Source organism: Molothrus ater, chromosome 15, assembly GCF_012460135.2.
Source record: "Molothrus ater isolate BHLD 08-10-18 breed brown headed cowbird chromosome 15, BPBGC_Mater_1.1, whole genome shotgun sequence".
In the NCBI taxonomy this organism is placed as follows: domain Eukaryota; kingdom Metazoa; phylum Chordata; class Aves; order Passeriformes; family Icteridae; genus Molothrus; species Molothrus ater.
Window position 1 is genome coordinate 4751263 of NC_050492.2, and position 26069 is coordinate 4777331.

The window sequence follows — 26069 nt, forward strand, 5'->3', positions numbered from 1 at the left end:
TCCATACTATTTTTCATGACAATTCCACTTGAGCATAGCCTCAGATATAACCTAGTGAACCACAGATCACAGTCATATTTTATAAAATTTATTCAACAAAATGTATTAAATAAACTTACCTTTCTGCCTGTATCTTAGCAACTTAGCAACCTTTGCAATATGAGAATGCTGGAAACAAACCTCTGAAGTCTACAAATGCAGGCTTGACTTTTAAGAAGAGGTGTGCCAGCATTGAGGGCCATAATTGCAAGAATAAATTTTGCTGAATAGTGCCATAACACACATTTTCCTGTATCTGCACCCAGTCCTTATGGGATTCCTTTATTAATGACAGCATTTTCTAGGCTATTTGCTAGATCTGTCATGTAAATTCAATGGAAAGGATATTAAGGTTTCATTACAGGAGATACCAAAAGAAAGTATCCTTCAATATCTGAAGTTTTCCATGGTCACACATTCCATGGTTTCCTGGAATCACTGTCCTGAGCTGCAGGAAAGGACGTGCCCTGTGGCACTTCCAGCACCAGCATCATGCTCTGGGAGCAGCCCTGCACACACACAACACCTTCAGCTTGTACCTGTCCATCAGGCATATTTAGAGGGCCCATGGCTGTGGAAAACTGCTGGATGGGGACTTTGCTCTTTTGCCTCTGCTTGCTAGAAGAAGAACTGGATGGCATTAAGTGTCTTCAACCTGCTAGATGTTTGTTTCTGGGTTTCTTAATACACCCTCTTATTAATGAGTCCATGTTCATCAAAGTCTGCTTTTTATCTCCACTCATATAGACGCTTGAAAATAAATGAAACTCAGAGTCAAATAAATGCTTCATTTTAACCTAAAAAATATATATATATGATTTAAAAAATAATTTTAAATGGAGCTTACCGTTATTCCCAGTGCTATTGTGAGAATTGGGCTGAAAGCCATCCAGTTCCTTCCTTGCCAAAATGGGGCATAACCAAGTTTGTTTGGACTTGCTTTAGTGGGGACATGGCAGTGCTGGGCTAGGATTGGACTCAAGGATTTTAGAGACCTTTTCTAACCTTAATGATCCTGTGTGAGCCAGAATGGTGCTGCACTGCAGGATGGGGAAGGGAAACTTAAATCCCCATAGGAAAATGCAAAGGGGCTGTAAGAAAACCAGAGGAGCTGGTCTGCACCAGCCCTAGCCATGTGTTAGATGGAAATCAATCCTTAATACTGTATGAAAACTGGTTTACACTAAAGCAGCCTGCAGTTTTGCCATGAGAAGGCAAGCAGCAGCTCAGCTCTGCCCAGGAAGGCACAACCACTGCCAGCTCTGGGACACAAGGAGAGCAGAGTCACCAGGGCTGTGTCCACTTGATACGAGACTGAAGTAAGAAATCAGTTACAACCCCTGCACTTGTAACTCAGGGTTACTCCCTTGCTGCTCAGCCCCTGCCTGGCAGGGCACTGGCACAGTGTGGGTTTCTCTGCACTGCCTGAAGCCCTGCCAAAGCTGCCGATTCCCTGAAAAACGGGAGACACGTGGGCCCTGCCACTCCAGAAATGTGACCAAACCCCATCAAATAAACTTGGGAAGCAGTGCAAATGTTCAGCCAATGTAAATATCAATGCAGCAGATGCAAAACATGATTTTAGCAATGGCTCCTGTTACATGTCCTCGTGTTGGGTTCATCAGAAACACTGACAAATGCTGCAGCCAAAAATCTGAACAGTTCTCAGCGGCCCCAGCAGCACGGCCCAGGTGCACTGGCACCCTGGAGACTGAGGTGGCAGAAAGTTATGCAATAAAGCATGAAAACCCTGTTTTTCTAGAGGAATCATATGAATTTGCCATTAGCGAGAAGTTTTCTTGGCACAAGCGCTGTGAAGGACAGTGGCTGTGGCAGAGATGCAAAGCCAGTGTGCTGGGGAGGGCAGGGATGGCTGAATGTGGTCCTGCCCCAGACCCTGGGATTGCTCAGGTGCAGAAGCTGCCTCTGCTCCATCACCCTCCTCTGCCAGCTCCCAGCTGCAAGCCACAGCATGCTGCTTACCTTAGCTTGCCTTAAATTTTCCTTGTGGATGGCTGCACTACACCTTTGTGAGGGCTGATGATTTAGAGGTTGCCCGCTGGTATCAGAGGGAGAAGCATTTTTCCCTTCAGTGCTCGCTTGGTAAATCAATCATTAAATTATGTGCTACTTCATTCACATTTTTGGGGACTATATCTGCCATAAGACACCTGCTGTGGTGACAACTGACAGAATTTATGGAACCTGGGGAGAGGATGAGGAAAGAGAAGAAGGAGGAGGACTCTGACTATCGTTGCACATGCGACCTACTGGCAGAAAAGCTCAGGCAGAGGCACACAAATGCTGTAGATTGAAGCTATTGAATTTTTCTGCAGCACAATTCACTGCATAACTTTGCTGTGGCACCAGAACACAAGCACTTAAAGAGCAATCTTCAAAGCACTAAAATAAAACATCCCCAGCTGTGTTTCCATTCATATACATCAACAAGGAAACATGTAATTTTTACACTAATTCCACAGAGAAATCAAATAATAAAAAGCTATCAAGAAACTGAATAAAGTTCTACAAACACTAGCGATCAAGAAAAATAAACCTAGTTTTATTAATCTGCATCAGGGAAACAGAAGTGATTTAAAGCACCTTTGCAATGTCTCTTCAGCTTAATCTGTATCAGGTTTGGAGGAAATCACAATTGTATTGTCAAGATCAAAATACTCACTTCTTTTCCACAAAAAAACTATTAAAATTTTTAAAAGCAATTTGGGAATGTTGACAGAGTTGTCGACATCACACTCAAACAGGTACTGCTAACACTCACATCTCATTATATTTTATCTTTCTTTTTCAAGTCCTAATTTTTTTTTCCCTGTAGTAACGTACAAATTGCTTTCCTTGGAATCAGAATGAAGATTCCTGCAGATTCTTAAATGAGAAAACACGTTATCATCACTAACAGTAGCACAAACACAAAGCACAACTGCTCCTATACCTGACAGCACTGAAAGGAGGAGTGTGGAGTATTGGCATTGGAAGATAGATGAGTAAACCAAAGGTGGGAAAAAGCAGATTACTGTTCAAGCAGAGTAATTTTGAAAGCTTTACTAGGGGGTTGGGATCTGAAAAGAAAACCAGAGAACAGAAATAACACATGGTTGGTGCTCCTTGTTCTGTGGTCCTTGTTCTGTGAACTTCATCAGGTTGTACAGAAAACAGAATAAAGCTTGTCCTCTTCCCTTCAGATTGGAGCATTAATGTAAAATATTTTATTCTTTTTTCACCTTCTGCCACATTAGGTTACACTTTAACTCTTCTTATTTTTTTAAGTTGACCATTCTACTAATAAAAGACACTGGACTGATGGTCCCAGAACCTGATAATTGGCATTTATTCTCAGAATAGGAATAGCACTGAATGGTTCCTCAAGGTGTCCAGCTTCGCTCCTACTCTGAAAAAATTGCTGCTTTCTACTTATAAAGGATATAACTCAGCTAAAACAATAGTAAAAAGTGACTTAACACTGAGTGTGGGCCAAGGGTGTCACACCTGATATTCTGGCAGAAAGAATTCACTGAAAGCCAGGGGCTTTGCTCCCCTCAGCAGAACCAGCTCAGAACTGAGCAGTGCTGATTTCTACTTCCCCTCTGCTCCGCTCACAGAAGGAAAATGATGCAGGAACAGCTGCACCTGCACAATAAGCAGAATTCCCCAGAAAACAACCTGAAGAACAACACCTTGCCCCACCAGACAGTAACTTGGGGTCCTGAAATAAAACTGGATAAACAAGGCTGTGCTTGGAGAGCAAGTCCTGCATCCTGAGAGACCAGAGGAAGATTTTAACTGATTTGTTACCACCCAAGGCTACAGCCCTCTCCTTGCACAGCTACCTGGGAAAATCAAACAAGCTGGGAACAAGGCAAAGCAGGAGAGTGGGCAAAGAATTCTGACACACAGATCCCTGAACTTCTGCTGACCCTCACTCTGTGGTGGTGTTTGCAGGGGTCCCAGGACGAGAGAAGAGACGAGAATCTGACTCCATGTTTCTGAAAGCTGATTTATTATTTTATGATATACATTATATTAAAAGAAAATTATATACTAAAACTATACTAAAAGAATAGAAGAAGGATTTCATCAGAAGGATTGAAAGGAAAGAAGTGGAATGGAATGGTAACAAAATCTTGTGACTGCCCTGAGAGTCTGAGCCAGCTGACTGTGATTGGTCATTAATTAGAAACAAGCACATGAGACCAATCAAAGATGCACCTGTTGCATTCCACAGCAGCAGATAATTATTGTTTTCTTTTCCTCTGAGGCTTCTCAGCTTCTCAGGAGAAAAAATCCTAAGGAAAGGATTTTTCATAAAATGTGTCTGCGACACCTCACCTTAAGTTTTAATAGAACACCAGAACTCAAAAGTATATACTGGTGTTCTTCAATAAAATAACTACAGAGTGTTAACTATTCACAGTAAAGGTGTTGAGATGCTAGCCAGAACAAATGATTTTGCCTACTATGAGGGAAAACACTGTGAAAACGTTGCTCCAAATGTGATGTGAACACGTAGGGTTCTTTGGGGAGTGAGTATAGTGCAGCTCATGTTATCATTCCAGCACTTGGTGAAGAAATCTCTCCATTATCCACACACACACAGATCCCTCCTCCTGAGCTGCCTGGAACAGCCAGGAATTGCCTGTCATGCTTTGCTGTCTCAATAGGCACCCATTGTCTATCACACTTCACCACCTTGGGCTGTGATTTCTTTCTGAAATGCAATGCTCTTCCTTACATTTAGTTCTTATGATACTTTTAAATACCAGAATATAGAGGCTGATACTCCTCAAAAGACACTCAAAACCAGCAGACCTAAGATCCATTTTTTATAGTAATGTAAAATATATACATCACTGAAACTCAGTTTAGCCATCTGGAGTGCAGGAATAATAACATTTCCTTTCCCCACAGTAAAATGCTTCTAAGCTAAATTAGCATTAACTATTATTCATCGCAATTCTGCAAAACAGTGAATCATAACCTTAAATTCAAGCATTATTTTTTTTAAAAATGACTAAGTAATTTCATTGAGCAGAAAATAAAACTTTTGCCTTTCTTTTCAATTCCTCCAACTATCATTATTTACCAGATGCTAATTTAGCCTATTTACAGAAAAATCAAGTTATTTTTTGGCTCCTCTGTGCTAGAATTAATCAGAAGCAGCATGATACCATGTTTAATTTCAATCACAGCAGCTATCGCTTTACAAATAAATAAAACTTACAAAATTTTTTACCGCTCTTAAATCAGATGCTGTTTTTTTTCTTTTCTTAAGGAAAACAAAATTTACAATACTGGCTTCTACACAAAATTTTGTTTAATTATGAGAGCACCACAGAATGTGGGCTTTTGCTCAATAAAATCAAACGGTATAAATAAAACGGCATTTTTGTAAAAGAAATAGCAATAGCTGGGTCATCAGGACGTCCAGACTGCTAAGAATTAAAACACACATAAGGAAATACAATCTGGGGCAGGGGTACAGGAAGGAAAAAAAAAATGATTAAGAGAAATCTATCAACCTTAAGGCAAGTGCTATGGAGTGGTACACAGAATTCCTTTTGTAGATCTGGGCCTCCCTTATTTCAGTTTCAGTTGGAAAAGCTGGTTATCCATTTTCTAGCTGGATTTCAGGAGAGGACAGCAGAACTGGCCCCATCTGTTAGTCCTTGGCTGGGAGAGCAGGGCTATTTGTTTTCCTCCATGGCATCCCAGCCTGCAGAGCAGATTGATGGTGCCAGGGAGACACCAGGCAGTGGTGCCAAGGGCAGGCAGGGACAGTCACATCCAGAGCAGGAGAGAGTGAAAAATCTGCTCTGCCTCCTGCCTTCCCCACCCCAGCCTCGTGGGAGGCTGATCTGACCTTCAGCCAGGGAACAGAGCACTTGCCTTCAAAGCTTCAGAGGTGTCCAAGAATACTTTCAGCTCGAGTTTTTCTGGTTTTAAACCCATTCTGTCAAGGGTAGAGACTGCTTTTGTCCTAAATATCTTGTGCTTAAAGACCTTCCCTGGTGCCCTCTTTCACAGCAGCCTGCACAGGGAAGGGTGGCTTTGTGCAGACCCAGTTGATCTGCACATCTGCTGGGAGAGTCTGGATTTAGTGCTCAGTGACCCCAAGCCACACTTCAACTTACCCAAAGCACTGCACTGAGCCTGCAGCAACAAAGGGTCTGAGGAACACTCTCCTCATAAAAGAGTCCAATTTTATTATTCATTACAAGTATTGGTGGCAATAGAGACTAGATTCCTCCAAAATACTGAATGCTTCAAGATACTGTAAATTTCACAAAAGAAAATAAAACTATTTCCAGTTACTGTCACAGCTATTAAGTTTGTAAACTTCTCCCCTGCTGCAGAAAAGTTTAGACAGACTATGATAATTTTCCCATTCCTGACTTTACTTACATGTGAATTTCTAACAAACTTCAGAACAGTACAGAGGGACAATTTTCGAGAATGGGCCTGGGGTAAAACTCTGAAGAAATACATGAAATAAGCCAGCTAAAAAGTAGGGGAAATATGCTCATAGTTTCTGTCAGCTCATTATAAGATTATTTACTTTTAGGGCATCACAAAATATTATGTGGCTATGACTTAAGAGCATCTAGTAGCACACAAAAAAAAGCAGGGGAAATAAATCAGTAAAATCTATAGAGAAATCAGTTCAATTTGTACATATTTGTACACAACAACACAATGAGCAAGCTAGAGACATGTAAAATATAATTCTGTCTACTACAAATTTGGCCTTTCATAATCTGCAGCCCAAACTCTATTATGATCTTGCCATTTCAATCCAGACCTTTGACTTGCACAAAAAGGCTTTAGGGAAAAACTGCTTATATTTAGAAAAAGCTTTGAAAGGTAAAACTACCATAGAATAACATTATCTTTATCTTAGCAGACCAGTCAGAGAGTTCAAACTGAAATGGCATTTCATGCTCAGCAAGAACGTCTCCATTCGTAAATGCCACGTGGGGCATTTATACAACTGAAAACCAGGGATTAATGACTGCAGGATTCCCAGTTCTTGAGTTGACAGAGGGGATATTTTCACGGAGGTGACACTCATGGGTTTCAGAGGCCTCCCCAGCCCAGAGCTGGCACTGATAAATCACTAAATTTAGTGACTTAGTAAAGACTGAGCTCACACTGTACCTTGGCGTAAATCACATCTAACAATGGACACCCCAGCAGAGGAGGCTGGGAAGAAGCCCCACAGTCTTACAGATCCTCCAAGTGAGGAGGAAGCTTCTAGGATTGGTGTTTTCCTTCAGCCAAGAAAGGACATGACTGGTTTTAAACTTCCAGCCAAAGGAAACAAAGATTCCCCGTTCCCTTGCACACAATGGCAAACCTTCCCCTTCCCTACCAGTGTCATGTGCCTGAGCACTGGAACCTGAGAGCAGCTGAGGAGTGACTGCTCAAAAGAGCCAAACTGCCTTCACAGCCATGCTCCTGTCTGTCCTCTGCTAAGTTACTCTTTCATCAGAAGATTTTCATGAGCAATGTTACTAAGCCAAGTGAAAGACTGCATTTCTGCTACCTCCAAAGCCCCAAATCTTAACATTTGGTGTTTGAGGCCTGTTTTGCCTTGCAAGAAATTATAAAAATCTTTTGTCTCTGAAAACAGAAAGATTTGGGGTCGCACAATAAAACTGAATTAAAAAAAAAATCACAAATTTTGGCTAGCAGCATTCACACAGATGCTTACTGGTGACCTATTGTGTTCAGTAATTTACCCACGTGTCCAATCCCTGAACACTGAGCTAAGGAAACTGCTTTTTACAGCTATAAAAAATATTGACGATTCCAGAGTCACCACTATACTCAAGAAAAAGCAAGGTGTGCATTACATGCAGCCATTACCTCTTTTGCAAACTGCTCTGGGATTGTCAGAGTATGCAAGTTGTAGCACTCAGCAGAAACTCTTAATGGAGAGCATTTAAAACAAAACCTGCTGAAAGTATGTAAAGGATAGCTTACAGCTGAAAAATGGAAATATGTTAAGAGAATTGTTAAGAGAATTCCTAAGCTTTGGGCCCTGAGCTTTGGTTTGGACTTATCTATTAGCAAAAGCAAAGATCTGTGCTCAGAGTAAGGCTCCATCCTCAAAAGGTAACAAAGATGGATTTTATGAAGGCAACACAAGGCCTTGTGCTGCCCCATCCCTGGGAAACAATTCATCATCAGGGACCCACACTGCTCCCAGGCAAAGGCACCCACTGGGCAAACTGGAAATCCAAGGTCCCAGCAGCAGAGCTGCCAGAGCAGATGTGCAGCACAATCCACAACCTGTAGTTTATGCTTCTCCTGTGACACTGGGGCCCTGGAGAAGGAGTTCCAGAACGAACCTAGGGATGCATGGATTGTCCTGGCAGGCTGCTCTGCCTGGTGGGCTGAACCCCTCAGCTGCACTGCACTGAACTCCTCACCTCAAAACTCCACCAGCCTGCTAACACTAGCTACTCAAAGGTCTCCTCCTTCAGACATGAATTGAAATGGTATTCCAAATTCATTGAAATTACAAATTCCAGGAATTCCAAATTCATTGAAACAGTGAATTCTGTACTGAATATTGGCTTCTCAAACCATGGGCAACACAGGAATCTTTACATTGAAATACACAGGCAAAGCAGAGAAAACTCCCACTGCTAAGGTACCTGCTGTACATTTGTTACTCCAGGAGTGCCAAAGCAAAGTTAAGCAAATTGCACTGTGTTTAAAAGCCTTTTTCTGTTCTAGCTGTTTACAGTTTTCTAATGGTAAATATGGGAGAAAAGATGAATGATTTATGACTGCTCAGTGTAAAAAGTCAAACAACATATTAAAACAATGCTTCATAGCATGGGGAAATGGAGTTAAGCAGACCACTTTCATGGTGGTTTTTAAAGACAGGAAATGCATAGATTTTTGACAGGGAAAAAAAATCTAAAGAAAAGAGAACGGTGTTAAATGTTGTTAAACCTTTATTTGGCCTAAAGCAAAAAATAAAACTCATTCTGTTAGATATCTAAGAGAAAAAATCTAAAGAGATGAAAACCACAGCTTTTTAACTTAAGTAGTTCCCCTTCACAAATATTCTCAGATGAGATGGAGTGAAAGCCTCCACCGAGCTACATCCTGAAAACAAAACTATTTCCAGTCTCTCTGTTAATATGAAAGTGAGCAGTGCTTATCAAGTGACAGAAAAATAGTGGAGGAGCAGGATGGATCCTGCTGCTTTCCTGAACATCTCTGAACTCCCTGCTCCCAGGGACAGCAGCCCCTTCCCCTCCTTGCTGCAGGTCTAATGGGTGGCACATTGCTGCTCAGGCAATTGCCCTGACCCAGTTGTGCAAGGAAATAAAGAGCCCCTGAATTGACTAAGGAGTGCCACAAGGACAGAAGAAAAAATTGGCTAAGGGAGCACATTGGCAGCTGGAGGAGCATCCTCAGGTGGTGCTCAAGGAGAATGTACATTTTAATTTGTAGCCCATTTACTGCAATAGGACAGAAGCTTAGGACATGCCATGGAGGACAAGATGGCAATCCAAGCAAAGAAAGGGAAAACAAGTTTTCTGTGTTTCTGAGAACAAATAGCTGTCTCTAGCACCACATCATTGTTTTACTATTACCAGCTAATACAAGAGCAGACTGGAAGTGCAGCTGTGGTCCACAGAATATTTGGCATTTCTGGCCCAAGCATAATCCCTCAAGTAATGAAAAACCTATTTCTATTTCTGCATCCTCGCTACTCTTCATACTAAAGAGGCTGCGTCTGTCTCCCATTTATTGAAGCTTATTCTTCATCTAGACAGCCAGAGCTGGTTTGTATTAGAAATTAGGTTTTAAATCACTATTTTTCTATTATTTGTTTTAGGATTTTCAGGGAACCTCGAGAGGTGCAGAAAAATTCTGCTGGTTGGAGAAGACTAATACTGTTCATGAACCAAGCACCAAATCCCTAAACACTTGCATAAGAACTTTGATGCTTTTAAGGTTCAGATTCTGGCCATGAAGACAACAAGCTAACAGTTAAAGCTACATTAAAATGTTTTTTTAAAAAAAGTCAAACTACCCCTGCAAGAGTAAGACTAATCAGATCCCTGAGCCTTTCTTAATGAACAGACTCCATTATGGTCTCTCTTTTCTCATGTGGTTGGAGTTTTGCATTTCAGTGATTAATAGATTTGCATGATGTAAAAGGGGGATATGTATGAAGAAAGAAACAACAGGTAAACTAAATTTTTGGCTCAATAAATCAGATGAATCTAAATTGCATCTCTCTTCTCTTGCTGGCCCCTGCTACCTTGTGGCCAGTTTTAACAGGATTCTCTATTTTCAGGTCCCATCCCTGCACCACATTCTTACCAACAGGCACAGGTCTCTCTTTGGAAAAGGCTTGGATGCTAAAGGCACAGTAACCCATCACGATGAGCTATGCAGGGCTTTGGTGCTCCATTTCCCAGCTCTGGTAATTTTAGTGTGCCTGCTGTGAAATTGCTTCACTTCTCTTTCAGTCTAAGGTCCTTTTGCATTTTCCACAGACCAGCAAAAATGTCACAAGTTCATATCTACTCTTAGATTACCTTGGGATACTCGCTGTGTACTTCTGACATTTTCCTAGCATTCATTAATTTTCTCAGCATATCAAGCACTATTTACCTCTCTTTTAAAGCTTTTAATAACTGAACACAGAAATCCTCTAGTGACAGTACAGTCTGACAGAAGGAGTCTCTTCCTTCTGCAAAAGAAAATATTACCCTTACAACTCCAATGCCAACTGTGAGGAGCAGGACCTGAGGTTGTTGAGAACCCACCTGCCTTGGATTGCACTGGCTCCCCTGGAATTACAGATGGGTTTCATGGCTTCCACATTTAGGAGGCAACTTGTAGCAATAAAGATCCAAACTGAGAAATGAAATCTCTTGATGGTTTTGGAGGTGCTGTGAGTACAATTGCACAACTGTAAGTCAGTTTTTTGTGTGAAGTTGGCATCCTGAGCAGCAGCAGTGGATCCCTGGCACTCTGCTGCAGCCAGCATGGATGGGGCCCTCTGAGCAGCCCCTGCACCCCCAGCTCATTCCTCCTTGATTAGAGACCTGCAGCCACCTGCCCCTTGCAGAATGTGGAAGCCTCTTGCAGGAGAAATAAGTGAATTGGAAGAAGATGCAAATACACAGAAACTACAAAAGAGAGCTGCAGGGATGGTGCACTACACCTGAATTTAAACAAAACAGCTGTTAACATGCAGGGACGAGCAGCATCTATGGACTGTCTGACCTTTCCTAGAGTCTGGTCTACTCCAGGCTGGCTCCTGCAAGGCAAGTGAGGAGCCACAGACACACCTTGTTCTCCAGCACGTGGGGAACCTGCTCTGCCACACTGGCTGGCAGCAGCATGTGAAAACATTTGCTGTTCTGTGCTTTTCTCAGAAAGTGTTTAGTAAGAAAAATGTTGGAGGAAATCAGCTGATCAACCAACCAGCAAATTAAAATAAAGCTTGAAATGCAATTAACTGCAGCACTGTTATGCATTATGTATAGTACATTTTAAAAATTAAATATGACACAGAGGGATAAATCTGGACACCCCAGAGAAGAAAACAAACTAAACCTAGAGCATATTTACAGTTTTAGGTAAGGTTCTGTTAGATCAACATGAGAGAATGAAATTCCTTTTCCATTCAGGAGCTGCATTAATACAAATGCTTGCCTTTCCTAGTAATTATTTAGTAATAGCCAAGATAAAGACATTAAGAGTGTTTTATAATCACACAGTGGGGTTCAATAATGATTCTCTCATTATCAAATCTGCTCAACATACAAGTCAAAACATGATTTTTCTAACCAACTACATTCTTCACTTTGGCATTGTAATCCAAGCTTCTGATGTCAGAAATGATTATGAGAAATTCAGAGAGAGTTTGCTGACTATAAAGAATACATCCACCAGTCCAAAAGAGAGCCTGTCCTTCCTATGCACATTGCTCTAATAAATAAAATAATTAAATAAAATGATTTTTGGCCTGCCTCTATCCATTCAAAACAGCCTGTTGGAACCTCCAGGTCATGAAGAAGATCAAGCCACACACAGTCTCTGTCCTTGGGGGTCTTCAGGAGCAGAGTGGACATAAGAGATGACCCATTTGGAGCAGAAGAGAACATCCAGAGGTCCCTTGCAACACAAATCATCCTATAACCTTGCAAACCCAAAACTGGAGTGCAAAATTTGTCCTGGGGGTCAGGCAGGTTGTCACAGAGGATGTCATTTTTCCTGTTTATAGCTACAAGGCTATCTTGTAAGGAATTAATAACAAGGCACAGCATCGCACAAATTTGGTGTATTAGCTGTTCAAACTGTCTGACCTTGGCAAGTCAATGACTTTATTACTGGACATACAGAATATATATGATGGCTGGGATCTGAGCAGTGACATGAGAAGGCAGGTCAAAGGCTGATGCAACACTACATAAAATTAAACCCTGAATAAGCAAAAACTGAAATAAACCTGGAAACTGTTTCTTAAACAGCTTTTAAATCACTGTGCTCAAGCTTTACTCAATGAGTAAAGTTTTCTGTGTTTTCTAATTTCTCTTTTGCTCCATAAGTTCCCTAGTCTATTACCATGTCTTCTTATTTTCACAAACTGAATTTAATTCCAATTCTTTATTTTATCTTCCTTCAAGTTCCTTGAATATTCTTTGAGTATTCTCTTGTCTTTATAGTACCCTTAAGTATTTTTTATTTGTGGGGTTTTTTTCTTCATGGCATTCATAATGCTGCTTTAAGAGCTACATTAGCCACACTTTCAAAATGCATGTCAAATCTTTCAAGACTCTATGAGCCCACAGAGCAATAATTCTATTCCTAAAGGCAAATATGTACTGCTATACTTAAATAAATAAAATCCATAAGCTCACTGAGTGCAAAACAACACAGTGAGTCAACAAAGAAACACAGCAACAAATAATCAATATAAATGAATCTATAAATGATCAACTGGTGATCTCAATCTAAATAACTGCTAAGAGAGCAATGCTTCCCTAGGAAGAAATGAGACATTTTACCCTGGTATTGAACATTGACTTTTCAGAGACAATGACCACAGGTTTATTTGATAGGTATCTCTGACTTGGCATTATTTAATCTTCAATATCCCTTATGCTTACCCTTTCCCTGAAAAATGGCCTCAGCTCAGTTTGCTGGGCTGGGTTATAAAGCATGTCTCACTAAAATATCTCAACGTTTTTTCATCATTTCCCCCCCTGGCTTCCTGCAACTCTCATTCTGCATCTACTTATCTCTGCTGTATCTTTGCCCTGACAAAGCTGTGTTCTGGGATTAAATCCTGGACCACTAAAACATTCATAGTATTAGGTATTTGCACTGATGACAGTGAGAATAGGCTCTGTCACACAGCCATCATGAAATCCAGCATATTTTCTAGATTGTGCATGGGAGGATGGCAAGGGCATGTGAAGTACAACCTGTCCCTCACAACTGAGACAAAAGAGAAAGCACCTCTGAGGAAGCCATTCCTGCGGCTATGATTAAAAACCCCAAAGTTTCTGTCATATAAATAATGACTGTACTAATAAATTACTAATTGTAAACAGCATCTCTGCAATATCTGGGTTGGCCATTTCTGTCCTGTCACATCACAGTGCTCATTTCCTTGGCACTAACCTTGGCCAAGCAGATGTTTTGAGCCGCCAGGACAGTGAGCACTGGCCAGGCAGTTGTGTTTCTTTACTCAAGTTGAAAGCAATATATTTTAACAGCTCCTGGGGAGCACTACCAGCATGTGTGAAAACACATTTCCTCAGACCCATCCTAGATTGTGCTGTGCAATTTGCATTAACAACCCAAAACGTGCCCTGAAAACACAACTCCAGTGACACATGGAAGAAAACATTCTGTGATCCTCTCTGTCCCCTGTCTCCTGCCAAGGCTTCAGAGTGTGCTCAGCCTGGTAGCTGAGCAAGAAAGGTTTTCAAGTGCAGGAGCTAAGCTGAGCACATGGCAGCACTTTGGGAGTCACGGGAACATTGGGCTCACTCCAGTTGGAACTGCTGAGTTTCATGATATGAACATGTCCCACAGACAGAACTGCCCAGGCTGTGAGCCTGCCCCTCCACACTGAAATCCTCCTCCTCTCCTTCTCCCCAAACCTTTGCTAGGCAAAACAGGAGTACATTGGCTTTTCCTGGAACAGATCTGCAGATCAAGCTTTGCCTTTTGACTCAGGAAAAGCCCAGGAAAACCATACCCAAGGAATTTCATGTCAGAGTGCCCTTTTTGTACCATTAAGCACACAGTGCAGCTGGAGCAGCTTGTCTCCAGGAGAACTGTCCTGGTAACATAATGAATCTCACACCTTTGGACTGTGGAGCAGGGAAGGGACACCTGCTAGGCTAAAAAGCCACATCTGAATTTCCTGGACACAGGCACCAAAATTCCCAATCCTGGCACCTAGTTTTTTATGGAATGAAGCCAGATTGTTTTTCCCAAAACTCCTCAGAGGTAGCATTAGACAAGCTCATTGAGCTACTACCACGCTTTTCTCACTCAGATTGACTGAAAGCAGTCAATAAGAATCACTGAATGTGTGACATTTAAAATATGACAGGCATATTCTAAAATTTAATTATTGCCCCTAACTGACACCTATTTTTAATGCAAATTTAAGAACAGAACCTTCTGTCATCAGCTAATCTTGCAAGATGCAGCATTCCCTTGGTTTGCATTGATTTCAAGTGAATCTGATTGCAGTGACTGGCAGCCAGATGCCCTCTGCCTCTCAGAGGTTCCAGCCATGCATGATTTTCCCTTTTTCAGTCTTGCTTTCCAAAATGTCTAGCAAATTTGATTTCAGTGAAGTCTGGACAAGACAAAAGCTGTAGTTTTCTGACTGCACAAGTAATAAACAAATGCAAGATAAAAAATCAAATGAAATGGAAGCTCCTGTTTGTAAAGTACAACTCAGAGAGAGAGAGAAAAAAATCAATGGTTACATTAGACAGGCACTTCAGGAACTTATTTTGATGAATCCTCATCTATGGAATCAGAGTAAAAAAGACAACCTGGCTTAGGAGTGGAACAACTTACAAACATGAATGAACAACAAAATTCATCCAAGCACTTACACTGGCAAAAATACTGACTAATTTGTGGGAATAAAATAAGTTGATATCAACACCTGAAGGATAAAATTTTATTAAACTGTACCATGTACAGATAGTTGAGGCAAAGATGAGACTTGTACTTCCAAGTCAGAAATCCTTCTAGATTTTTTTGTCTGACTCTCACACAAACAAAGGAAAACTTCTGTGGTACAAGTGGAAAAACGACATAAATTAACCATATATCTTACAGTCTCAGAATAACTATTTTTCAGGTTCTTATTTCAAACTCTAAAAGAAGGACATTTTCATTTGCTTAATTAACTGCCAGACCCTTTGGCAATTCAGTCCTTTCTGTGGCACTGAAGTGAATATATTATTTCAAGTTTATGCAGAAACCTGAAATTTATCTTAAACCTCATGTGTCTTTAAGGTCAAATAACAGTGAGGAATAAATGACTAATAATACTTTCATGTGCAACATAGGCACTGAAGGTGTGGTGCAAGCATGCTGCTCTCATGGTCTATGTCATTTTTCTTTAATTTTTCTCATATCTCCTTGCATATGACAGCAGCTAAAAATAGCATCAATATCTGTAAGTTTCAGTGTGAGTATCAGGACACTATTTTCAAGTGAAGCATCTTTAAACCCATCACAGCTTTTAATTTCCACAGGAAATAACAGTCCAGGGTTTTGGTTTTTTTCCCTACAGGAAAGTCTAAATATTTAAATTACCATATTTTTAATGTACTGACATGTTGATGGTCAGATGTTCTTTGATGCTCAAAGATAGATTGGCAGAAATCAGAGCAGCATAGGGGCTTACAAAAATGTGGTATTTATGTTTGGCAGCAATTACTTTGTGAAAAATCCAAGGTGACTCTTTTTACGCTCCTTCTTTCTTCTTTTTTATATTTTTCTCCTCCAACTTTGGCATGAATCAAAAGAGCTAAAAACTAATTTAACATGACAAATGCTTTCATCACTCCCTTAACCTCTGAAGTGAACACTCTGACAAAGACAATATGTGTGGTATATGCTTTCCTTTTGACACTTTATAAATTACTTTCTTGTAACTGGGTTTTACCACCAGCCCAATATCTTCAGGATGTCCTAATTTGAATGGCTGGTTCTACATTCTTCATATGTCACCCCTGGATAATAGGAATAACTCCTGGGCTCTGGGAAATGGCACAGGAGACTCAGGGAGGACTTGGGACAATTTCATTTCCATTCTGCATGCTGGAGTTTACCAGAAGGTTGTGCAATACTAGCAACTGATATTCTGAATTTTGCTCACATCTGGCTACTGATGAAACAGGGAGCAGTGACAAACTTGGCTTTAAATGTGCAGCCAGCCCTCTGTATGCCATGTAATGGAAAAGTTAATTGAAGTGACTTTTTTCCTATTCTCTCCTATTAAAAATAGTACAACAACTGGCCATAGAAACATCTTAAGGTGCTCTTTCACACACCCCATCTACACTTTTTTTCTGTCTAGTCCTTTAACAAGAAGACCAAAAGTCACCTGATTTATTTTCAACCTGGTGAATTTGATCTGTGTTAAAGTTTCTGCAGAAACCCTGCCAGTGTCAAGGAATTCAGACACAGAACAATTTGTCTAAGAGGGAAAAACCCAACCTATTCTGCACAAATGGGTGCCCTAGCACACTGCACCACTGCAGACCTCCAGAATTTTCTCCCAGACATCAGTCAGGGTAATTTGCAGAGGAAGATTTAGAGAATTTCAGATAACAGTGGCACTGACTGGCCTAAAAAGGAAGAGTCTATCTAAATAGCCAGACTTTGATGACATATTATGATATAAACCATCAATCTATATGTATTTTAAAAGAGAAAATAAAACCTTAAGTTACCTTCTAACAAGGCATATTGCCATTATTTTGACAAATGTTTAACTTAAAATCTCAGCAGTATCTTTATTTAACATCAATTATGTAGTGTGGCAAAAAGTTCCAAAGGTTATTTATGCACTATGAATTTATTTTTAGAGCATTAAACACGCTGCCTTTTCATTTCATTCATTGTATTTTTAGTTGTGTGTTGGAGGAAAGGCAATAGGAATGCCTAATAATTTTAAAAATATTTTTTCTTTTCTATCAGTCATGATTTTTTTGTTGCTTCTCTCTTTAAATCACCCCCATTATAATTTTTTTCATGCCAGCCATAATTTTTTGTAATCTCAAAGCCCCATGTTTAAACCCGTGTACATCATTTTCTCAATGACCCACCCATATCAATTCTCCCATCTCTTTTATGATAAGACAATTCATTTAGAAATCCTGAGGAGTATAAGAACTTCAAAGTACTCTTTGAAGATAATTTACCCCCTATTTGCCATCACTGCCCTCTGCATTTGGTCCTACAAGAGTCTGGACCAGCACTGACACAGTCACATTCCCACAGATACCCTGACAAACCTAAGGAGCAGAACCATTGGCTGCAGATTTGGATGAATTTTTCCACAACTCTTATTTTTAGTTAATGTAACCCCACTGATGGAATCTCTGCTATGGTAGAGAGCAAGAAATTTTCTTTGTGGACGTGTAAGGCAGAAATACAATAGCAGCACCTTCAAAGCCTTTCCTTTTTTCAAATCAGGAGATGATTTAGCACCTTAAGTCACACTCTTGGAGGACAGCAAGGGTTAGTTGATAGCTGATGGTCTTACTCCTGCTCTTTGTCATGTGCAATGAATTGTATGATTTTCTGCTGAGAGTGAAGGAATTAATTTAATAAATGGCCTACCAAAGGCACTTCACTTTTACCTTTCTTTTCTTCTCGTGCATCTAAGGCTACATCACTGCTTTTTTGTTTTTTCTTTTCTCTCTCTTCCATCACTTTAAATGATGATCAAAGTGGATCTATCAAGTTTATTCATAGGATTAATTTCAGCTATTTTCTGGTTGTGACATGTACTTATTCTTTCCTATGTATGGGATGAAGCTTGTCAGGTAACTTCTCATTATTTAAACCTTGAGCTAACACTCTCTCCTAAACCCTGCTTTGTTGTGTTCACTACCAGCTCTATTGTGCTCATCATTCTTTCAGCTGGAAAGAAGACCTCAAAAACTTCTGTCAAAATGGATCAGTTATGTCGTTACTTGAAATGATAGATCATTCATCAATTATTAAGAGTCAATACATTGCCTTACATTCTCTCTTGTCTTAAAAATGAAAGTGTAAAAAGCAATAACCCCATTGCAAAGCTTTGCTTAAGATTACAGCAACCTAAATACCAAGGAAAAACCACATTTCATAATCCATCACTTCAAAGTTATGCACATGATTAAAATGTTCAACTTGAAGTATATCATTTCCCATGTGCATAATCACTCTAACAGGGAGCTGCTGTATGATAACTGTCAACTTCAATGAATTATGTGCTTTCCAATCTTTTCATTTATACACCAAACTAAGCTTGTTATTCTTCTGAGGCTTTCTACAGGGGAAATACAGAAAGATGGGTAGATCTGTAGTACTCAGTGTGCTGGGATGTAGGTCTGGACTAAACAGACAGCAGGGATAGGCAGACAGTTCTCTCCTACTATTGTATAAATTAATCATATATGGAAGCTCATTAGTATGAAAAATGGGGTTTTCTTAGAAAATGGTGTCTATCCTGAAGAGTCAGGTTATATAGGATCAAAAAAAAAAAAAAAAAAAGAAAAAAGAGAGACAATTCAGCACATCTTTATATAGATCTTTTGAGTGCTATATGTGAGAATAGTTTCAGAGAGGAAATAAATCCCACAAAGAATACGTCTGGAAAGTATTAACAGAAAATATTGTCAAGCTACCATAATTCTGCCATTTACTCAAAGAGCCTAAAGAGTGTGCAGCACTTCACTGTCATCAGCATATTGTTAAAGGCACTTTAAGAGGTACAAAATACACTGGCAGTTTGTACAGACACCTAAAAAAAGACCTCTACAACAACAGAGAATGAGAGAGACCAGGGGAAGGTGAGGAAGTTAGAAATTAATGACATAAATTAAGAAAGACAAAATCTCAGCAGCATGTTAAAAACATCTCAAAAACCCACAGAAAGGATTAGAACACAGTGTGGTCACTATGAACATATGAATCATGGGAAATAAACACAACATTCAGGTTTCTATATTTTTCCTTACAAAATGCTAAGGATGAGTGGAATATGGAAAAGAACTGCATGCAAAATGGAACCACCTAATGATTCAAATGTAACAGCACCAGGATTTAGGCACACCGACCAATATAGACTGAGAACTAGTAATCAAAACAATTTTGTTTTTTTTAATCTAAAGGCAGAATGTGATGGTAATATTTGAATTCAAATGCCACTGGCTTCTGTTACTTATATGAATTCACCACCTATCACATTTTTTTTTTCTAAATACTTTTTAAACATATGGCACTACATCAAAAAGCCATTAAATCCCTCTGTTTGGACCATTTCTGAGATGTGCATATCTGACACCTAAAGTTAACACTGCACATTGAGAATCCTGAATCAATTTCTTGTTTCCACTGCTCTTACAACAGTGAACGTGACTGGAACATTTGATTTTTCCTCATTAATCAGTATAAGGAATAATAATATTCTTTGCTCACTGCGAACACACATTTTTGAAACACGTTGAGCATCCTTTCATCTGCTGAACTTTCATTTTGTGACACAGCTATGTGATTGGAGAGAGGAAACACAGCCTTACCTATGAAATATGCTAGCAAGATGGCAAGCAGGACTGCAGCAGCAATTGCAGACAAAGCAGCACATTTCCAGCTACAGTACTTGGAGGGCTTTTTCAGCTTGAATGCATTCCTGGAGAATGTATTTCTAGGTAACAGCCTGGGAGGTGGAGTGTAAACTGTTCCTGAGGTCAGCGGGTAACCAGGGGAAGAACTACTGAACAGTGGAGTAGTTCCAGAAGATGTCTTAAACAAGAAATGCCTGAAAAACATAAAATGGAACAGAGTTGAAAATGGCAAGTCCTGTAGTTAAGAGAGAACATCTCCTACTCCCATACCATTCCAGCTGTCACAGCCTGGTAAATTCAACCAAAAAGGATTTTGTAAAAGAAATAGAGAAATGAAAATTCTCCTTTTTTTTGCTACCAGATCTTAACAACTGGCACTAAAATACAGTGTCAGGATATCTTTCATCACCTTTTCTGTAATTAGATGCCACTTGACCACATACTAGCTAAAACACCAGCATGACCCATGTCTGGGAGTTCCCTCTGGAATCCACCACTCAGAAAATGACTTAAGAAAACCACACTCTAAGTCTCATTCACACTCTTGGCAAAAGCTCCCTGCAAAACCACTAAGAACATACTGAGCAAAACCCATAGTCCTGTAGGAAATGATCTTGCCAGAATTAGAATTAACCATGATTTTGTGCTTTAACAGAACACGGGTTTGGTTTGAACAGCTAAGACAATTACCAACAGCACATGACTCAGCAGATAAAACCAGGATTTCAGCTGCCCATACATTGGTTAGGAAGAAAATAATAGAATACACTCAAATTAATCTCAGAAAATGCTGTCAACATATTCCAGACAGAGGAAATGGAGAAAGCAAACTGGAAGACTGATTTCTTTACATTAACTTCTCACAATCAGGAAGAGCTGACTACAAACATGCTCCCAGTAATCAATAAAAAGAGAAGCACACAATAAAGGCTGTGGTCTTACAGAAAGTCACTTGGTTTAAGACAGAGAGCTCTGAAGACTTGCTCCATACCCTCTCCCTTCACAGCTCTGAAAAACAAGTGCTTCTTGGAATCAAACAGAATGAAGACACTCAGTAATCTCCAAAATCAAAATCACAGCCTAAAATAACCCGGGTCTAACTTCCAATGTAAAATATGTTGAGCATTTTTATTCAGATACAATCCAGTATGTCACTCTGAAACCACCTGTTAGAGCTTTAAAATCCATGTCACTCACTGACAACAACAATTTGGAAGTTGGAGGCTGAAATGTGTTTCCCAAGTATGCTTTCCAGCCCACCATCATGAATGTGCCTACTGTCAAGCATAGATTGGTTTATACCTATTCTACAGAATACCAGAAGTGATTTTAAAGGCATTTTTTTTGAAATATTTGTTTTGAAATAAAGCCCAGGGCATAAGAGATTGCACAGAACTTGCATACAGGTAAAAGACAGTAAAAGGAAGGGTGGCTAGGCTCCCCAGATTTCTGATTAAACATTTCCATTTGAAGAAAACCTCTGAAAATATGTTTTTGTGGGTTTTTTTAATAAATCTATTATAAAATCTATTAATGAACATGAAAAATCACTTTGACATTGCCTTTGCTATTGATTTTTCAACTTCAAGTGGCCTTGTACATCCCTTTCAACAGTGACCAAAATCTAGTTTGTTGTGGAAAATACACAAAAACAGTGGCAGTATCTATCCACTGTCACAACTCTTTCTTTGTGCTTTGAAGACTTCAGATATGCAGTCAAACTCAAACAGGTTAATTCTAACTAGCTACTTCATAGAAATATTGGGTTTTTTAACAAATAAAGCCACCCTTCTTTTTTCTTTATCAGTGAGGGACGTTAGAGGTTAGAATCCTTTTGTGCACGTCATGGGTGATCTACGGAAAAAAGCAATAAAGGCAAAGGGTAAAAGACTTCCCCTTAAAATTACCAGCCTTTTAAATTATGAAAAACACCTTTCAGCTAAAAGAAAGCAAGAAATAATGGAAGTCTGATGTCTTGAATCCTTCATTTTCATCTTTACTTTGCAACAGTACAATTCAAGTAACTGATGGGAAAATGATGTAGCGGGGCTGGTTGTGCCACACCATTTCTATTGACTCTTCTGCTCCTTCTGTCTGGGTAGAACCTGATTAAGTGGTCAACAGAAGCAGGTTTGGTCCTTTCTAGCTGCTCTCCAGGGTGGGGAGCACAAGACCACTTCCATGGTTGGATCCAGGGACTGAAACGACACCGAGCACGAGGAGCAAGGGGGAGCCAGAAGGAAGAGAGACCCAGTGAGACCAAGGCAGGCAGGAAAGCTCCTCTCTCATCCAGGATAATTCTTCCTCTGCCTCAGCCCCTTCTCCTCTGAATCCTCAGGTCAGGAATGACCCTCTTAGGTTTGGACAGAAGGGTCCATAACAGACAGTTCTTACCCTTTCCCTGCCCCACAGCAGATATTTCAGAACCAAACTCGAAATTACAGTCCTTGGAACTCTCTTTATCTGAAATGCCTTTAAACCCAGGAATTTTATGTCCTCTTTAGCTGAGAAGGCAGCTACAGCACCAACAGAAATTTTAATATAAAGCATTGTTAAAGTAAACTCAGATATATAATGAAACTCTGCTCCCATTAAAATTGAATTAATGAATATCCAGATATGCTTTAATAGAACATGTCAATCACATCCTGTTGCATGTGAGAAGACAAAAAAAGTAGAACAAAAAAGCAGCTCCACTGTGATCCACTTTGAGATACATAAAGTATATAAAGAAAACCAAAACACTTATCCATGCAAACAGGATCTCTATGATATTGTTAAAACTAATCAGGACTTGGTAGAAGCAAAAAAAGCCAACTGAAAAGGAGAAGATGTCATTCTCAAAGCAAAAAAGAAAGAATGTCATTGGATAAACCCTGAATTTTGTCACATTTTGTCCTACCCAGGCATTTTGAAAGCTGAATGTTCATTGTCTCAATTATGAGGACACCTGACAAAGTGGCAGCTATCAGACATCATACCACCTGAAAGTGCACAAGTTCTGCCTTCAAAAGTTAAAAAAGATGTTTAACTAAGATGTGTTAAATGTCCCCAAGGCACTTTGGAAAACTGGCAGTGCATTCCAAAGCTGGGGGCCAGGTTAGCAGATGAACCTTAAACCACAGCAAAGCACACCAGAAAGACTGGGAACATAATGGAAAAAACAGTTGGACCTCCAGAGTTTTAAAACTAGATTCAGCTAATAATGGAAATAAATTGACTTGTCTCAACTCTATCCCTAAACCCAATGATCTATAGCCATATTTTTATGTGAGATTTGACATGCTCTGGTACAACCAATTGTCTGTGGGCTGAAGCTGCACAGAGAGAACATGAGCATTTATCAACATTAATTACAGCCTCACAGTGGCAAGGCTGGGAGCATTTTACAATGTCTGCTTATGAAAAGAAATGATCTGATTTGTACCAGTTCACTTAATTTCAAATACACTTCATATAAGAATTAAAAAATTGTATTCTCTGTCTTACCTGTTCACCTATCAAACAAATTATGAAAAACACATTTTCTACCTCACAATTCAGCATTAGCAATTGGAATTAGACTGGGACTAATTTTCTATTTTGAAAACACGGGGATAAATTTGCTCTCAGCCCAGTCTCCCTAATTTCTGTGGATCACTAAGACAACTCCACACTGAAAAATTCACAAAATATGCTTGCCAGCCTAGAGTGATTCTGTTATTTCAGTGACCTTGAGAAGCTGTGGAAGGAGCTTGGGTGCTGCCCACAGAAGCAGAAATTAACCCTGCAACTCAGTCTGGGCTCTGCTCTCCTCTCCCAGGCTCTGGCTGCAGGATTCAGGATTCTCCAGGATTCAGGAATCTCCAGGATTCAGGAATCTCCCCCTCTGTTTCCAGCACTGCTGCTGTGGGGTCACCCCAAAGGTGACATCTGGGAAAGCTGAGCTTGCCAGGGGACATTTGAGCACTGCCCTGTGCACTCATGGCAAATGGCAAAAGCTCTTTTTGCCTTCTTCATTAATTCAGAGCCCTCCCTAGCATGTGCTTTCCCACAGGTCAAAAGGATCTGTGGTGTTCAGGGAACAGTGGTCTGACAGGGACTGTATTAACTTCCATATTCTTTGAGAGAACAATCAGCTTCTTCCCCCTCCTTTCTGGACAGATTGTCATGGCAGCACACTGCAAGAATGAGCGGAGGAAAAAAAATTGGTTTTGCGATGAAAAACTGTAATAGAAAGGAAGAAAAAGACATTTTCTAACATAAATTGCTTTTTTTTCCCCTCCTCATACTGTCCTAAACTTATTCTGTAGGAAAAAAGAATAAAAAGGCATACAGAGAATTGTAATGCTTAAATTGTCTTTTTCATATTTTACAGGGTTTTTAATAGTAATTAATAAATAGAAAAGCTACAGGTCAAGAGAATACTAACAGCTCAATTTAGTTGTTCTAGGACTTAAAAATATCTTCAAGCTGTGGTAAAATCACATCTGTCTATCATTTTATTGGACATTTATTCTGAGCAGAAAACAATGGGATATAGAACATAATATACTGGCTTTCATTGTGATTAAAAAAAAAAACCTTCTGCACTTTTCAAAGTCTTCCAGAAAAGTAGCCATGAGTCATTTTATGTCAGTGGAAGCCTCAAAGTGGCTGCCAAATTCAGACAGCAAAGTTTTATGGAACATTTCTGACTTCCAAACAAAAAGAAACCAAGCCTGAAGCAAACCATGAGCTGTTCTTATGCCTGTTATGAAAAAATGAACTCTGAGGGGTAGACAAGTGCAAGCTTTGGTTACCTGTGTCTCAGTCTTTCCCCAAATGAGATTTATTTGTATATTCTCTCAGGTTTTTGCAGAAAACACGGGACCATCAGCCACATTTCCACAGCTGAGGGCTGATGTGGTAAAACTGCACAGAAGTTTCTACCCTAGAACTCTAAAGCCATCAATAAAGCCTAACAAATGTTATCTATTTGTGTTTAAATTGTACAGTTACAAAAGCTGTCTCAATCATGTCAAATCCACAGGCTAAACTCAGTAAAGCAGTTTTTCCAGTGGAAAGCTGTTTAAATACACATCTGTATAAACCCAATGGCCATTTTCACACCTGTGTGTTGTGCACCCCACACCCAAATAAATGCCTGTGGAAACAGAGGACAGTCCTCATGACACTATTTCAGTGATTTTCAGCCTGCTGCAGATACTGATACAGAACTAAGGAAGAGCAATAGGAAAAAAAGGAAGTTACTACACTGAAGAGTAATTCAGGATGAACAGCTCAGTGTCACTGCATCCTCCTGATCCCTGCAGCAGCCCCCAGCACCCAGAGCAGCTCCAGCTCCTTAAAACCCTTGCTGATTCCTTCAGGCTGGGCTCTCCACATCCCCAGGCAAATGGCTCTAAAGACTGCAGAGAGCAGAGCAGTGTCACAGAGGCTGCTGAGAGCCTGGCTGGCCTGTCACCACTGCCACCCTCCACCAAAGGCACAGCTGGACATGTGAAGCACAGTAATTGAACACTGCCTGACAGCTGGGCAGGGTGGTGCACAGAAAGGCAGGTGCCAGCCTTTGGGCACCTTGATCTGTCATTTTGTGAAACAAAAGCAGGCAGGCATTGCTCACAAAGGCACAGAGGCAGAACACCTGCACAGTGAGACAGCAGCAGCGATGGCTCTGCATGGGCACCTCTGCACAGGACACCTGCTCTTCATCTGCAAGCTGAGATCCTCTTGGATCCACTTTTATAAACTTCTCTTCTAATCCCACTGTGAGCTGACCCCTGGAGCGTTCTCTGGGGGCTCTCACCACGTGCCCCTGGCTCTGGATTGTCCCCACAGCCCTGCCCTGTGCCAGGTGCTCGGAGGCTGCTGAGCTGTGAGAGAGGCTGGAGAAAGGTGAGGTGGAAAATATAGAGAGATATATCTATACAGAATATATAGACTGCTGAACTGGGGATCATGAGCAGCTCAAGAGTTTGAGATGGAGAACACCAACTTGGAAAGGCATAAAATCCAGAAGGGGAACATGCACATGGCAGCTCAGCAGCTCCAGGGGCACCCATCACCCTCCTGACTGGTGGCTCTGTGGTCTAAAAAGATTCCAGGTACTCTGCAAGAGGTGTGGGCCCACCCATTCAGCCTGTCTGCCTGAATCCTACTCAGCTT

General features: G+C 40.3%; 1 protein-coding gene across 4 annotated transcripts in view; it reads right to left on the reverse strand.

Moving 5' to 3' along the window:
* Positions 1-26069, reverse strand: part of TENM2 (teneurin transmembrane protein 2) — a 737821-nt gene that overhangs the window by 144014 nt on the left and 567738 nt on the right. For all 4 annotated transcript variants that reach the window (XM_036391814.2, XM_036391811.2, XM_036391822.2 and 1 more), the window contains one exon: positions 19878-20116. In XM_036391814.2, the coding sequence (XP_036247707.1) occupies positions 19878-20116 (239 nt within the window). The remainder of the gene's footprint in view (positions 1-19877; positions 20117-26069) is intronic.